Source organism: Quercus suber, unplaced genomic scaffold, assembly GCF_002906115.3.
Source record: "Quercus suber isolate HL8 unplaced genomic scaffold, Cork oak 2.0 scaffold_44, whole genome shotgun sequence".
Lineage (NCBI taxonomy): Eukaryota > Viridiplantae > Streptophyta > Magnoliopsida > Fagales > Fagaceae > Quercus > Quercus suber.
In genome coordinates, this window is record NW_027069509.1 from 1,927,221 (window position 1) to 1,942,485 (window position 15,265).

General features: G+C 30.7%; 1 protein-coding gene and 1 pseudogene across 1 annotated transcript; both read left to right on the top strand.

The window, feature by feature from the left end:
• The first annotated feature begins 2,795 nt into the window (after positions 1–2,795).
• Positions 2,796–4,824, top strand: LOC112006267 (endo-1,3;1,4-beta-D-glucanase). Its single transcript, XM_024038554.2, has 6 exons — positions 2,796–3,002; positions 3,265–3,287; positions 3,556–3,684; positions 4,177–4,267; positions 4,388–4,477; positions 4,561–4,824. Exons 1-6 carry the CDS (start codon positions 2,855–2,857, stop codon positions 4,686–4,688), a joined length of 609 nt encoding a protein of 202 aa, XP_023894322.1. The 5' UTR covers positions 2,796–2,854; the 3' UTR covers positions 4,689–4,824.
• A 5,077-nt stretch (positions 4,825–9,901) lies between these two features.
• Positions 9,902–13,960, top strand: LOC112006268 (endo-1,3;1,4-beta-D-glucanase-like; annotated as a pseudogene).
• The last annotated feature ends 1,305 nt before the right edge of the window (positions 13,961–15,265 follow it).

Below are 15,265 nucleotides of genomic sequence, written 5' to 3' on the forward strand. Positions count from 1 at the left end.
TAAATGGTGAACATGAAATCTTTGGATTTAAACACTATAACTGAAGTGACTTTGGTTTAAACAAATTTTGTGTACGAAGTTGATATAATTAATGAGATAACTGATAATAACAATGAATTTTATAGAATTAATAATATCTGTCACACATTGGCGCAACAAGGTGCAATCCTTTCCAACTAAAAGGGTAATTGCTATATTCAGAAGAGGAAAGTGATGCTTTGCAGCACTGCATTTTTCCAGAGTATCTACTACTCCAAAACAAAAAAAGACAAGGTCGGGAGGGGAATATCTAAACCTAGAAGTTGAACGTCCTGTTTCTAAACCTGAATCCTGATTCTTCAGTTCTCTATTTCAGTGCATGTCACTCAACATATACTTGCATCCTGACATTAGAGCAATAGTTCCAGATGGTAGAAGCTGCAGAATGACCATGTTGTTTGACATTTCAATCATGTATTTGCCCCTAATTTATCTAACCCATCCACAACTTCAATCAACAGCATAGACCTTTCCCTATGAGATAATAAATTCAAAATCAATTATCAAAACAAAATAAAAATATAGAAAGAACAGGGCAACTTCAGCCTTTAAATGCCTCGTTCAAAAAACAAGAGCAATAATGAAAATCCAATTGCAACAGCTAAAGCGTGACACTTCTACTTCTACTGTCAGTTTTATTTGACTAACCTTTGTTTTTCTCTAAGTGCCAAGGGGCACAACAGCTCCTTATCTGATATATAGAAAGAATAGGGTAACTTCTCCTCCTGAAACAAGACAAAAATGTAGACATTCATTGCTTTAAAATTCAAGAAACATAAACACAACCTCTCAACATTTTTCAATTACCAAGGCCAGCGTTTCTAATACATTTGGTTAGTTGTAAAATATAGGAACAGGATTCAAAACAGGAAATGATGTTGATCCCAAACATGGGTCCTAAATTCTAAAACTTGGAAAAATACAACTACTACAATATTCAAGTACTCAACTTGGACTTTGAAAAACTTAATTAGAGATTATATATTTTGAAATAAATCACTTCTAATGAATTTGATACACAACAAATTTTATAACTGTTGATAATTTGTGAATTGTGATTGATTTACAATAAAAGTGATGTCAGTGGTGGTTATATGTAAAAGTGATCTTACACAAGTGAAAAAAAGAATGTGAAATTTGTTTTGTATATAACATTGTTGGGCTAGAAATCTTCCCCAAATGAAACTTTGTCCAAGTTGGCCCTTCAGTGTTAGGGTTTGGGTGTGTAAGAGTGAGTTGTTGGCAGGTATTGAGATTTTGCTTTGAGTGCAATGAGATTTAGGTTAGTTCATATTTGTAGTCATGTTTATATTTATGAGGTTTGTGAAAGTCCATAATTATGATTTGTGGTGTTTTGATCACGTTTGGTTGTAATCGGATAAAGTGCAAATAATGCCCCTAAAATTTGTGTTTTTGTTTTATTTTGCTCATTAATATTTCAAAATTTTTTATTTGTCTCCCTAACATTATGGGCCGTTTTGAATAGAGGACCTGTTTTATTTATAAAAAAAAAGGTGTATGCCTCCAGACCTTTTAGTTCACTGTACAAGTTTTACTTTTTCCCTCCTTGTGTCAGTTCCATGCCATTTCAAGTGGTTTGTACTAGTCACCATATGCGCGGTCTAAAGTTCCCTGTAAAAGCCTGCTCTTCTCTGGACAAGTTCAATCCACTTGTCTTCCTTCAAGGTGGTCTATGCCTCCAGACTGCTCTTCTCTGGACCGTTGGCTTAACTACCTTTCAAAACTTACCCTTCTTACCTAGAGACTAGAAGAGAACAGTACCTAACCTAACAATCCAGCTTCCTCAAAAAATCCAAAAAAGTCCAAACCCCAATCTGTATTTTGGTCTTTGCTCATTGCCTCATTGGTACTAACTAACTACTGCCATCTAATCTACTACGGGCTACAGTACTAAAGTGTCGTGCTTACAACAACATATAATTTCACACGTGGAACAAAACATGGCCAATTGGACATTACCTTAAAGAAAAAGAAAAGAAAAAAAAGAAAAGAAAAGAAAAGAAATGAAAGATGAGTTTTGTCCTAGTCTGGCAATAGTGAGGTTGACAATTGATGCTTGTTATAAGTGGTTTTGATGTATGAGAGAACAAGTCGAACTTTTAACTCCTAGAAAAGTAAAAAAAAAAAGGGTGGTATTTTTTAACTTTGAAATTTTGATCTTTATTATTATTATTTTTAAAGCGTTTTGATTATTTTAGATTAACCGTGTTCATATTCTTTCACATCAATAATAAGGTAAGAAAATTCTTTAAAAATTGCGGATATTTAGGGGGAAATTGTGGATAGTATGGAGATAAAGTGTATGTGCCAAAGTGTAAAATATATATATTTTTTTAAAGTGTACAGACGTACAGTGAACTAAAAGAGATCTATCTTTTAAGAATTACCAGACGGGTCTTCAACGCACTGGCCAGTGCATAACTGTAAATGTAAAGTATGTAACACTTGGGACATAAAAATGATTGATAACTACATCTTTATTATTATGACCTTTGTATTACAATATATCCAGTATTAGGTATATATAACAAGTTAAATTTAGTAGGAACATGATTTTTTTTTCCTTATATTGCAAGTAAGACTAGAATTGTTTTACTTGCGTCCTAAGTAGAATTTGATCAATGAACTTTGATTAAGATTGAGCCTTGATATCTTTAACATACGACTTACTGAATTCAACACGAGTCTCTATTCAGTCTTCTTTATAATACCTCTGCTTCCCTCAACTTTTCCCTTCCAACTCTACCTCACATACATTTATACACACTTTGATACTGCACTCAGCGTTTGTAAGATGTCATGCTCTCAGTGCTTTGAGAAGCCTCCAACTCTGAGCCCAACCTATGGAGCAGGGACAGTCCAAGAGCTTGGAGGCCTTCAAACTTATGCCACTGGCTCTCCACATTCTATGCTTGCCATCCTACTCATTTCTGATATTTATGGTATCATTCTATCTTACTTTAGTTTCTTTCTTCAATATAAAAATTCATGTAAATGTTGTATTCTTGAATCTCTAATGGCTAATAAATATGTAAAAATAAAAAATCTTTTCACAACTTTCATTTAAGTACATATTCCTCAGTTTTCTCTTAGATTGAGTATAGCATAATGAATGTGGGATTCGATTTCTTTTTAAAAGACATAAACTTGATTATGTTTCTCAGATATAATTTAGTTTCTGTATCATGTTGTGATGTTTTGCAGGATGTGAAGCACCAAATTTAAGGTACGATGATTTTTTTTTTCTTGATACAATGTCTTCTTATTTTTCTGGAACAACTATTTTAAGTAACATACAAAATCGCTCTCAATTGAAGAGTTCAATTGCATTGTTCCAAGTCACTTGAAGTTAGAGCTGTTTTTGTTCCAAGTCACTTTTCTTATCCACCAGATAAATCAGTTCGTGTTCTAGATAATACTAGATATTCCTGCATTCAATTATCAGTTATTCCTAATTAGATGATATTAATATTATGAATTGTCTAGCTTTGCAATAAAATTGCAAATAAAATTGCAGCAGTTGGATTCTTGGTAGTAGTTCCTGATTTTTTCTATGATGACCCTGTTATTGATTTGAATGATCCTAACTTTGATGTAAACTCATGGATTAAAGTTCACAACACAGTTAGTTTCTTGCTTTTCAGCTGCAAACTTTTGGATGAGCATATGAAAAATTGTGCAAGAATCAAGAAAACAAGCAGGGGACATGTTGATTTGCCTTTCATGTTCAAACTGACATGCTATCACATGTTTATGAATGTTTTGGTTGGGAGTCTTGGGAACCGAGTTGAAATAGAATGACTTATTATCTGTTATGCATGACTTGAACCTTCCTGTCCACGATTGTTTTAATCTTAATTCGAAAAATCCTTGATAGCTACATCTTCATTTGAAGCTTTCTATTACAATTTTGAATCCATTGATTGGCATTATAATATGCTAAATCCTCTATGACCCATACATTAAACTAGGGTTACAATACTTGCAATACAAGTAAGATTATGATTTTTTTGCTTGCACTTCAAGTAGGAGTATACTTGAACTTTGACTAGGAGAGTATACTTGAACTTTGACTAGGAGGCCCAGATATCTTTGACAAATACATTTTCCTTCTAGGATAAAGGATATGAAGCTGCCAAAGCTATGATTGCAGCTCTAAAGAGTAAAGGAGTTTCTGCCATTGGGGCAGGAGGATTTTGCTGGGGAGGTAAGTGATTTGCATTCAATTTCGACTTTGGCGGGGAACTTAATGCTTGAATTCTTTGAACATAGTTTTTGCATTGTAATCCTACAGTGCTTCAGCTACTAACATCTGCATGTGTTATAGGGACTGTAGCAGTGAAATTAGCAAGTTCTACTGACCTTCAGGCTGTGGTCCTGTTGCATCCTAGTTCAATCACAGAATATCACATTGATAGTAAGTCTCCCACTTTTCAAGCTCATGCTAAATATTTGTTACAAATTGCATGTTGTCTCAGATGTTGAAGTTCATTGTTTTAGATGTTAAGGTTCCAATTGCTATATTGGGAGTTGAGAATGACAATCTGTCCCCACTAGAAAAATTGAAACAGTTTGGAGAGAAGTTGTCAGCAAAATCTGAGGTGAGCCTTAAACAAATTTCATCCTAAATTCTCTAATCACAATTTTTAATTTTAATAATAGTTAGATAAATGATCAAATCCATCATTTCCTAATAACTTAAACTTTTGGAACAATCGGTAATTTATTATGATATAGAAGGTTTTGTGTTCAAACCTATCTCCACTTTACCTCCCATTTAAAAAGATCCTACATGTTAGGCTCTTTCTAATAAGAGCAGTTTAGACCTACATGTGAGGAAGAGTGTTAGATAAATTACTAAATTCAATATTTAAAACATTTCTCAGTTTCATAAATTCAATTTGTTACATCAACATTTTCCATCCATCAAATAACAGTAAGGACCTGTTAAAAACATTTTGAATTATAAGGATGATTTTGAAACAAATTTTCAAAAACATTGAGGAAAAAATATGAAATTATTTTCAAACAATTTCCAACCATAGAAGATTTCCAGCATTTAATGAATCCTAGGTAAAATCCAGGAAATATATACTTGAAATTCATAGTTCGAAACAAGTCTTTCAAAAATGAGATGTGAAAATATATATAAAAGCAGAGATCCCATGCAGGAAAGTATGCAGTTCTGTCATATGGCATATTCTATGAAGAGAATCAAAATACTCTTAATTAAGTCACTCTGATATGAACAAATTTAAAAATAGAGACTCTTTATTTCCTTCGGTTCAACGTTTCAAGACTACTTTTTATTACATTTTTTATTCAATGTTTTAAGACTATTATTTGTTTCATTTAGTTTAGTGTTTCAAGATTTTTCTTCTTTCTCACACACAAAAAACTCTTTGTATTTCCATCACCATTTCCACTTTTACTCCATTATATACACAAGCCTATAACCCTTCATGCTATCCCATCTCAAATACACTCAGACAAAAAAAGATGCCATTTACTTTCAACCTTTTAATGACACACCTACGTAACTCTGACATTGTGGTATCATTTAATTCTAACCCGTATGAGTAGGCTTTGACAAAGGAAGAGAGCTTGCGTTTTTTATTTAGTGATAGTAGCTTACAATTTGATGTTGAAGTCAGACATTTTGAATTTTGTAAAGGTTGTAATTCATTTTGAGTCTTTGGGTGTTTGAGATTCTGGTTTGGGAAAGTCATAAATGTATTTTGTTTAGCTATTTATTTTTCCCAAAAAAAAAATTGTGTTAGAACTCATAATTTGTAGGTTTTTTTTTACTACTATTGTATGAGCCATAGTGATAAAAATAAAAATTGACGTTCTGTTTGTTTTGTTGGAAAGTGATCTATAAAGATAGTTTTCCACATTTTCTAGTATTTGGTAGCACAAAAAAAAAAAAAAAAAAAAAAAAAAAAAAAAAAAAAAAAAAAAAAACTGGTCAATAGAAAACACTAATAAAAATAAAGCTTATTTTCTATAGGCTGTTTTCCAAAAAAAAAAAAAATTTGGAAAACAATTTCTCTCTCTCATCTGTTGCATCTCCTATAAATATTATATTCATCTGTAAGCACGAGAAACATAATTTTTTGGCACCTTCTCTCTCTCATAGTAAGCTCTCTCACTTTTTCTCTTTTCCTTTTACTTTTTCTCTCCTTAGTCCTCACACCCTCACTGTCACTAACTCTGGTCTCCCCTCTTCCCATAGATCTTTCTCTCTTTATTTGTCTCTCGTCTCTCTTTTCTCCATGTTTCTCTTCTCCTCTATAATACAGTTCTTTGTTTATATATTTTTTTCCCCTCACTGATCAGTCAATAGCTTCAACTTGCAAAGGAGAACAGATTTGCAACATTTATTATTTCATTCCTCTCTACCAAAATCTTAATTCTTTGCTTTGAATTTCAAGCTTGATTTTATTTTTTCTCTAAGAAATTTTCGGTTTGATGGATTCCAGACAGAAGTTACTTCTTTTTAAATATAGTGCCTCTATGGCTCTAAATTGCTTTTACATAGGATGACAATATTTACGGTAAATTAATAATATTGTTATATAATAAATGATAATTGTTTAGGGGAATTGCATTTGTTGGCAAATACATTATGTAATGATGATATATTATACAAAATCATTACATAAATACATAATTTAAAGTAGAGTTGGGTTCAAGTTGAGTCCAAATCTTCTATCCCACTTTTCTTGCTCTACTCTATACTCCACTAATAAATACTTGCCACGTGTTTACCTAATTAATTAAATACTATCATTATTGACTTATTAATACTACAGTTATTAATTAATAGTAGTATTTAATTAATTAGGTAAACATGTGGCAATTATTTATTGATAGAATATAGAGTGGAGCAAGAAAAGTGAGATAGAAGATTTGGACTCGGTTCAAGTTACATCTGGTGTAACTTCACAAGAGTTATACCTTTTGAAGACCATAGATTTTTCTTAGATCTAATGGTTAGAAAGCACTCTTGCTATGTCATAATTATTCCCTAGAAATTAGTGGTTGGCATTAACTCTTCATATTAAATGTAGAAAAAAAAAAAGGCATTGAACTCTCCCATGTCCACCGTCATCGTTTTCTTCTTTCTCTGTCACACGTCTTTTTGGTTCGATGCACTTTAAGCCTCAATCATTGATTTCTAACACCATTGTTTCAAGGTACTGGAATTAGTGCTATAACAACATTTTTTTTGAGAATCACTAATGGCCAAAGTCACAATTATTTTAGAGAACAATTGTTGTGGCTAAGTTTTTCTAAAATATTCATGACCAATTTCGTTTGAGGTCTGCCAAAATAATAGGTCTAAGGGTGAAAATAATTGGAAAAACACTCATGACCAAGTCTTTCTAAAACACTCTACGTGATAATGTAATATCTCTTTCCCTTAGCTTATCATAATTATTATTTTGAAATGATTATTTCAAAAAGCAAGGATTACAAGGTCAAAAAGGCAGTCGGAACTAGGAATGGAGTTGGCCAAGATTGGTTTTGCAATATGAGAAACCAGATCTACATAGAAAATTCTTCAATTCAATGAAGCTATTTATGAAAGAGGCTAATGATAAAAAAAAAAATAATAATAATAAAAAATAAAAATAAAAATAAAAATAAAAATAAAAATTGGCCACAAAGAGTCTTTGCAGCAAGACAGGTAACTAATTTGACTTCGTGGTGCTCAACGATCAACAATCAACATAATACATGGTGGCTCCCCAGAATCATCTATAATCTACAAGAAGAGAGAACATATAACTCGTTTTTGGTAAGAAGATACTGGTATGGAATGTCATAAATAAATGATAATAAATGAAATGCAAATTCGAGTATTAGTATTAATGAGTCATTTTTTTGATCATTAGATCTATTTAAATTTAATGGTTTAGAAAAGGTGTAACTCTAAAGAGTTACATTAGGTGTAACTTGAACCCATCTCTTGTAGTTGACCATAATAAACAATTAGTGTTCTAGTAAAAATATTAGACAATTAAAAGTTATTGTTATTTGTACTTATTGAAGATGTATTCCCCTATCAATTTATATATATGTGTGTACATGTTTTAAATTATACAAAAAATATAAATAAAAAAATTGCATACCAAACACTAGAAGACATTCTCAAACTCATTTTCAAGGTCGTTACCAAACACCAAAAAATGAGATAGTTTTCTAGAAAATGCTTTTCGGAAAATGAACCATTTTCTAGAAAACAATAATGTTGAAACAAACAGAGCGGATGATGATTTCAAATTATTTTCAGTTTTTTTTTTAAGTGTACAGAAGCCCAAATAAAAACTTTTAAATTTTGATAAATGGATGTTTTTAGCCAATTTCTCTTTGTTTAATCACGTTCTCTTTATGTTAATACTTACAAATAATTTCCTTAATTTCATTGAGACAATGAGTTGGGTGCTTGCGATTGAGGTCTCCATATTTGGTTGTGAGAATAGAGTGGTTGAGAAAGTGTTTGGGAGGTTGTTTAAATTTATGCAATTTTAGTATATAAAGTATTTTATTCTTTAAATTATTATTTATAGATTTCAAATTCATTTAATCAGTTTAAAAAATAAAATCTACTTTTAACGATAAATATTAAAATATGTTATAGTCTTCTATAATTTTTTAAAATAAAATATGAATTAAGAAAATAAATTTTCAAAGTGTTCAAAAATATTGTGGGCAAACATAAATATTATATAACAAAATAAGTATTATATGATGGTCTTAATATACATAAAAATGATTTCAAGTGAAATTGTACAGACCAAGTGGTTTGCACATTGCACAGGACATCATCTAGTTAATGTAAAATAACAATAACGTAATATTATGATGTAATATAACATCACAGTGAACCAAACGCCCCTTAAGTGATTTGGTGGACTACTTCTTTGTAAGAAATTTGTATGAGTTACACATGCCTTTGATACATATTCAAAATCTACATCATGCAAAACCCATTCCTATGATCCTAGTCGTGAACTTGGAGTAATATTATATTTACAATATTGTCACAAAAAAATTTAGGCAGCAAACTGTTACTGGTCATAATTTGGGTCCGCTTGCCATTAATATTAATTTTTTACCTATTAGTAACAGTTTGCTATCTATAATTTATTGTAAAAATGTTGTAGACGTAACATTTTTATGTGAACTTGAATTAGTTGAATGGTGTCAAGCGTGGCTCCACTAAAGTTTGGAGTATTGAATTTTAGAATTTTAAAAAAAAAAAAAAATAGTAAGTTGAATTTCTCTATAGCTTGGTGGTAATTCTAAGTAGTCTCCTAAGCGGTGAAGCCCATACAAGCAGACAAGGAATCTTGGCTCTGCCTGAGAGAACCAAGAATTGGATGTTCAAATTTGTATTGTTGTGTTGTCACGAGTTTATTTTCATCACTAAATAATGTACGGATTTTCAAACCTCATTTTTTCAAAAAAAATTGTCAGAAATTGACTTCTATGTGTCATTTTGTTTTTAATAAATTAGATATTTTTTATAAGTACTGAAAAGGTGATTGGTGTTGGTTTGATTATTCTCCAATGTGATTTTTGTATTTTACCCAAAATTTAATACTAAAGTTAGTTCCTAAACTATTAATTATTAAACAATTGTAAATAAGAACAAATTTAGAACTGTTGGAAACAAATGTAGGTACATGGATTTTATGGTGATGTGAAAGGAAAAAGATAATAAAAATATGGTCGGAATATAGAATTGTTTTGAAGAGATAATACCAACAGGACTCCTGTTAGTGTTACGTAAGTACTGACGTTTCTCCAATTTCAAATTCAATCATTTTTTTTTAGTCTTCACTATCTCTGCAATAAGATCTCAGCTAAGCTTCACTTCAACACATTGAATTTGACATTGATAATTGTAAGGATGTCGAGCTCTCAGTGCTTTGAGAACCCACCGATCCTGAGCTCAACCTGTGGAGAAGGGACTGTCCAAGAGTTTGGAGGCCTTCAAACTTACATCACTGGCTCTCCAGATTCTAAGCTTGCTATCCTTCTCATTTCTGATGGTCTTGGTACCAATTTATCTTCTCTCTCTAATTAAATACATGTTATAAGTTGCGTTCAAGATATACAATGTGTGCCTTTATGTTAGAACCATTTTCTCTCTTCCTTATGTGTGTATGTTTGTTTTTCAAAAAAAAGAAGAAGTTATACGTAATGTAATTTTTAGAAATGTTATACAATTCAATATCTTTTTATTTGATACATACCTTGACACATTGACAAACCTACCTTTAAATTACTCTACATGGTTGTAAATTTTCAAGATGATTAAGGTTTAATAACTATTTACCACATTCAAAATATGATTTTTTTTAATACATAACACAAAACATGATAGAATAGTTAATAATATCCAATTAATAAGAAATTTGACATACATATTAAGAATAATGTAAATATTTAATTTAGCAGTAAATTTATTTGAGTGGTGTAGCATTCATAGAGAGTTATACTGGGTGTTTTCCCCTCTCCTCATGTGTCTGTGTTAAAAATACTTAGTGTATATTTGGAAACTGTTTTTTTCCCCTTATTTTCTGTTTCTAAAAACAATTTTCTATTTTTGAAACTAAAAATCTTGTTTAGCAACTTAAAATGGACAGAAAACAAAAACTGGTCGCAAAACTTAATTTGTGAAAGAAACTGAAAACATGCAAAATGCTATTTTCAGTTTCTAAATTTCAAAAGTCAGTGAAAACACACATTTAATTTAATGAATTTATCTCATTTAATGAGTTAGCATTGAAGTTCAAATCCTGGTAACAACATATTTTAGTTTTTTCTTTTTTTTTTCTTCAAATATTTTTTTTTTTAATTTCAACTAACCTTAAAAAATACAAGAAAATTGTTTTTTTATTTATATTCCCAAAATCAAGTTTTTGAAAATAGAAAACAAAAGCTGTTACTAAACATAACCTTAGTATTTTCAAAAGAAAAAACAAGTGAGTTAATCTCACATTGGAAAATGAGTGTGAGTTAAAGAAATTTAAAGCATGTGCTATATATTCAAGAATTAAGCCTTTTTGGATATACACTACTATTAATTTTTTTAAGACATTCTCCCCTCTCTCCATGTGTGTGTGTTAGTATGTTTGGTAACTATTTTTTCCCCTTATTTTTTGTTTTCAAAAACAATTTTCTATTTTTGAGACTAAAAAACTTGTTTAGGAACCCAAAATGGACAAAAAATAAAAATTGTTCTCAAAACTCAATTTCTGAAGGAAACTGAAACATGCAAAAGACTGTTTTAAGTTTCTAATTTTCAAAAGTTAACGAAAATACGCACTTAATTTAATGAATTTATCTTATTTAATAAGTTAGTATTAGAGTTCAAATCCTAGTAATAGCATATTTTAGTATTTTCTATTTTTTCTTCAAAAAACTATATTTTTAATTTCAACCAACCAAACATGTTTTTGATTTCAAAAATTCAAAAAATTTGTTTTTTCTTTATATTCCCAAAAACAAGTTTTTGAAAATAGAAAACAAAAATTGTTACCAAAATACTGGGTGTAACTTGATCTTATTCCATATTTTATATGTATAAAGTTTTATGTATATTTTGAATTCTTGAATCTCTAGACTCTAATTCAAAACGCTTAGAGGTGGGTTTTGATTATCTTTTTGGGTACATCCTTGCTAAATGCTATGCGATTTTAATTGCTAAAAAAAAAAAAAAAAATTAACCATTTGGGTTTGTTTATATGGTTCTTGTATAACTCGTAATAAATTTGATTATGTTCCTAGGAGCTACAATTTAATCTCTGCATCCTCTTGTGATGTTTTGCTTTGCAGGGTATGAAGCACCAGATTTCAGGTACAATTAATGACTTCTTTCTTTCACTGGATCAAGTATTGTAACCAACTAGATTGCTCAAAATTGAAGTTCAATTAAGCTGTATAGAGGAAACTAATTGCAAATTTGGGTGCTTGCCTCTGTTCTTTAAAGAGAATTATCATTCAAAATAAGAGGATATGGATTTGTTACAACATTCAATACTAACCATTGAGAATTTAAATATTAAAGAAGAGAAACATAAGATAGATATTGAAAGGACCAACTAGCTTTGGTTGAAAATTTAAAGCCAATAATGATATGAGTTAGCAAAAGATCTGTACTAGTTTATTGCTAAGCATAAGGAAAATGTAGCTGTTGAATATTATGAGAATAGAGTTATCAATGGAAGTGGATACAATGATGAGTTCGTAAACTTTTAGACTACAATTTCTTAGAAGAACAAGAAAAATGAAATTGGCAAGTATCTATATGGAGAAATTAAAAAAAAAAAAAAAATTCATGTGGTTTGCCTGTAAAACACAGTCCCTAAATTTGGGGGGTAGGGATGCCTAACCAATCACCTCTCCCAGACCCTTCAAAATTGGGAATATAAAGAACCCCGTTAATGTTACACAACTACAGGGGGTCATGTGTAACATTTCACAGTTTAGGGGGTCTCTGTGTTTTAGGATCACAAGTTTTGTTTTGTTTTTTTGGTAGTTTCCCTTTACTAATTTTAATTTCTTGTAAATTGAACTTGTTTCTATTTGTTGATTGTACATAGCATCAGTATAAAATGTTCAGATCACTAGCCTGTAACACTATACTTAGCCCAGTATATGTATTTTTCCTCTTCTTTATATTCTTTTTCACTCACAATGTATTTGATATTTCTTATACCACCTGTCTGTTCTTCACATGTAAATGATTTGTTGATTATGTTCATAATGAATGATCTAAACTTGAGCCAAATGATATCCAGTCCTCTGTCATTTGAATTGGTGGAAGACTATGTTTTTCAAATACCATGATTTACCGTATTTGAGCTTTCACTATGCACTTGAATTGAACCTAATTGCCATCACCCATGTCTTGGAGTTGTTTCTGTTCCAAGTCACTCTTCTTAATCACCAGCTAAATCAATCCTTGTTTTAACTTAAAATAGACATTCATGCATTCAATTATCAGTTATTCCTAATTATATTATATTTAATATTATGCATTGTCTCGCTGTAAAGGAAACTAGCGGACAAAATTGCAGCAGCTGGATTCTTGGTGGTAGTTCCTGATTTTTTCTATGGCAACCTTTTATTGATTATAACGACCCTAACTTTGACGTAAAGTCGTGGGGCAAAGTTCACAACCCGGTTAGTTTCTTGCATTATAGTTCCAATTTGGGATGGGCATATGAAAAATTGTGCAAGAATCAACAAAACAAGCAGGGGCCATTTTGATTTGCCTTTGATGACTATCACATGTTTATGCATGTTTTATTTGGGACCTAAGTTGAAAAAGAATGACTTCTCATCTATTTTGTACGATTCTACCTTCCTTTTCCTGACTCCTTAAAGCTTAATTTAAATACATTTTCCTTCTAGGATAAAGGATATGAGGATGCCAAAGCTGTGATTGCTGCTTTGAAGAGTAAAGGGGTTTCTGCTATTGGGGCTGCAGGTTTTTGCTGGGGAGGTAAGTGATTTGCTTTCAATTTAAACTGTGACAAGAAACTTAAAGCCTGAAATCTTCGAAAACGTCTGGTTTGCCTGCATATTTTTCAGGGATGGTGTTAGTGAAATTAGCAAGTTCTACTGACCTTCACGCTACAGTCGTTTTGCATCCTGGTTGAATCACAGAAGATGAAGTTGATGGCAAGTCTCCCATTTTTCAAACTCATGCTAAATAACTGTTACATATTACATGTTGTCTCAGATGTTAAAGTTCACTGTTTCAGATGTTAAGATTCATATTGCTATACTGGGAGCTGAGATTGACCAGCGGTCCCCAGTGGAAAAATTGATACAGTTTGGAGAGAAGTTATCAGCAAAATCTGAGGTGAGTTCTTAAGAAAGGCCATTCTTGGATTTTCTCATCATGATTTTGAATTTAATAACTGTAAACATTCTGTTCCAATTTAAATAACTTTCAAGTAATTTTCCATTATAGAAGATTTCTAGAATTAAATAAAGCCTGTAAAATGCTCTCAATCATGTCTTTCAATTGAGAGAGCATAATCTCTTCTAGCATTAGAGCATTTTGAGTAAAATTTCTAGTTATTTTTGTGAAAGATATTATTTCTTCTTCCCAAAACAAAAGTGAAGTGATTTGCAGTATCTACTTTGCGGGCCAAAATGGCCAAATACCACAATTTTTTGAAATTTTTAGCAAAAAACCACTGTTTCGGAAATAAATAGCAATCTACCACTTTTTCCAGTACTCGAGTTTGGTGAACTCGAGTACCCTATTTTATAGTTCCACCATGGCTGCTGAGCTGGAAATTGGCGATTAAAAAAATAAAGTAGTACTCGAGCTTGGTAAACTCGAGTACCATGCAACACAATACTCGAGTATACCAGGCTCGAGTACCTTTTATAAAAAAAAATAAAGAAAATTTTTTTTCTACGGTACTCGAGTTTACCAAAATCGAGTACTGCGTAATTTTTTTTTTTTTTGTTTTTTGTTGCTTGAGGATAATTGCCAAATAAACATAAAGATAAAAATAAGTAGCTTTTATATGTTTTTATATATTTAAATAGAAGCATTGTAAGATATAGAGATTTTAATTTCGAAATATGAATTTAATTTCTACATTGATTAAAATTGTTCATTTTTTTCTCATAAAAATTGTTCACTATTTTCTATATAAACTATTTCTATGATTTTACATAAAATTATTTTCTGTTCAGCATTATTTAAAAAATTGTTCACTCTCTTTTCTGCGTAAATTATTTTCTATTCACTATTTAAAAAAATTGTTCACTGTTTTCTCGTAAAACACCTAGTGAAATCGTGTTTTCTAAATTTAAACGTCAAATCTGAATGCTTTTTCATGTTTAAATTTCACAATAATTGAAAATCCAAATCTGTATGTTTTTTCATGTTCGAATTTCACAATAATCGAATCTGTTTTTCTGCATTGATAAAATCTATTTTGATACACACTTTGTCAAAATTATCCAACAATGATAGATTGTGATTGGTTGTTTATCACTTTCTAATAAGCTCACTATTTTTTCTACTTCTCCTATAGTCTACCATGTAGAAGTATAGAACAAGTGCGACAAAATGAGTAGAAATTAGAGATGATTTGAATACAATGAATCGTAATGTATTAAAAATTTCCCTTTATTACATTTTATTATTATTATTACT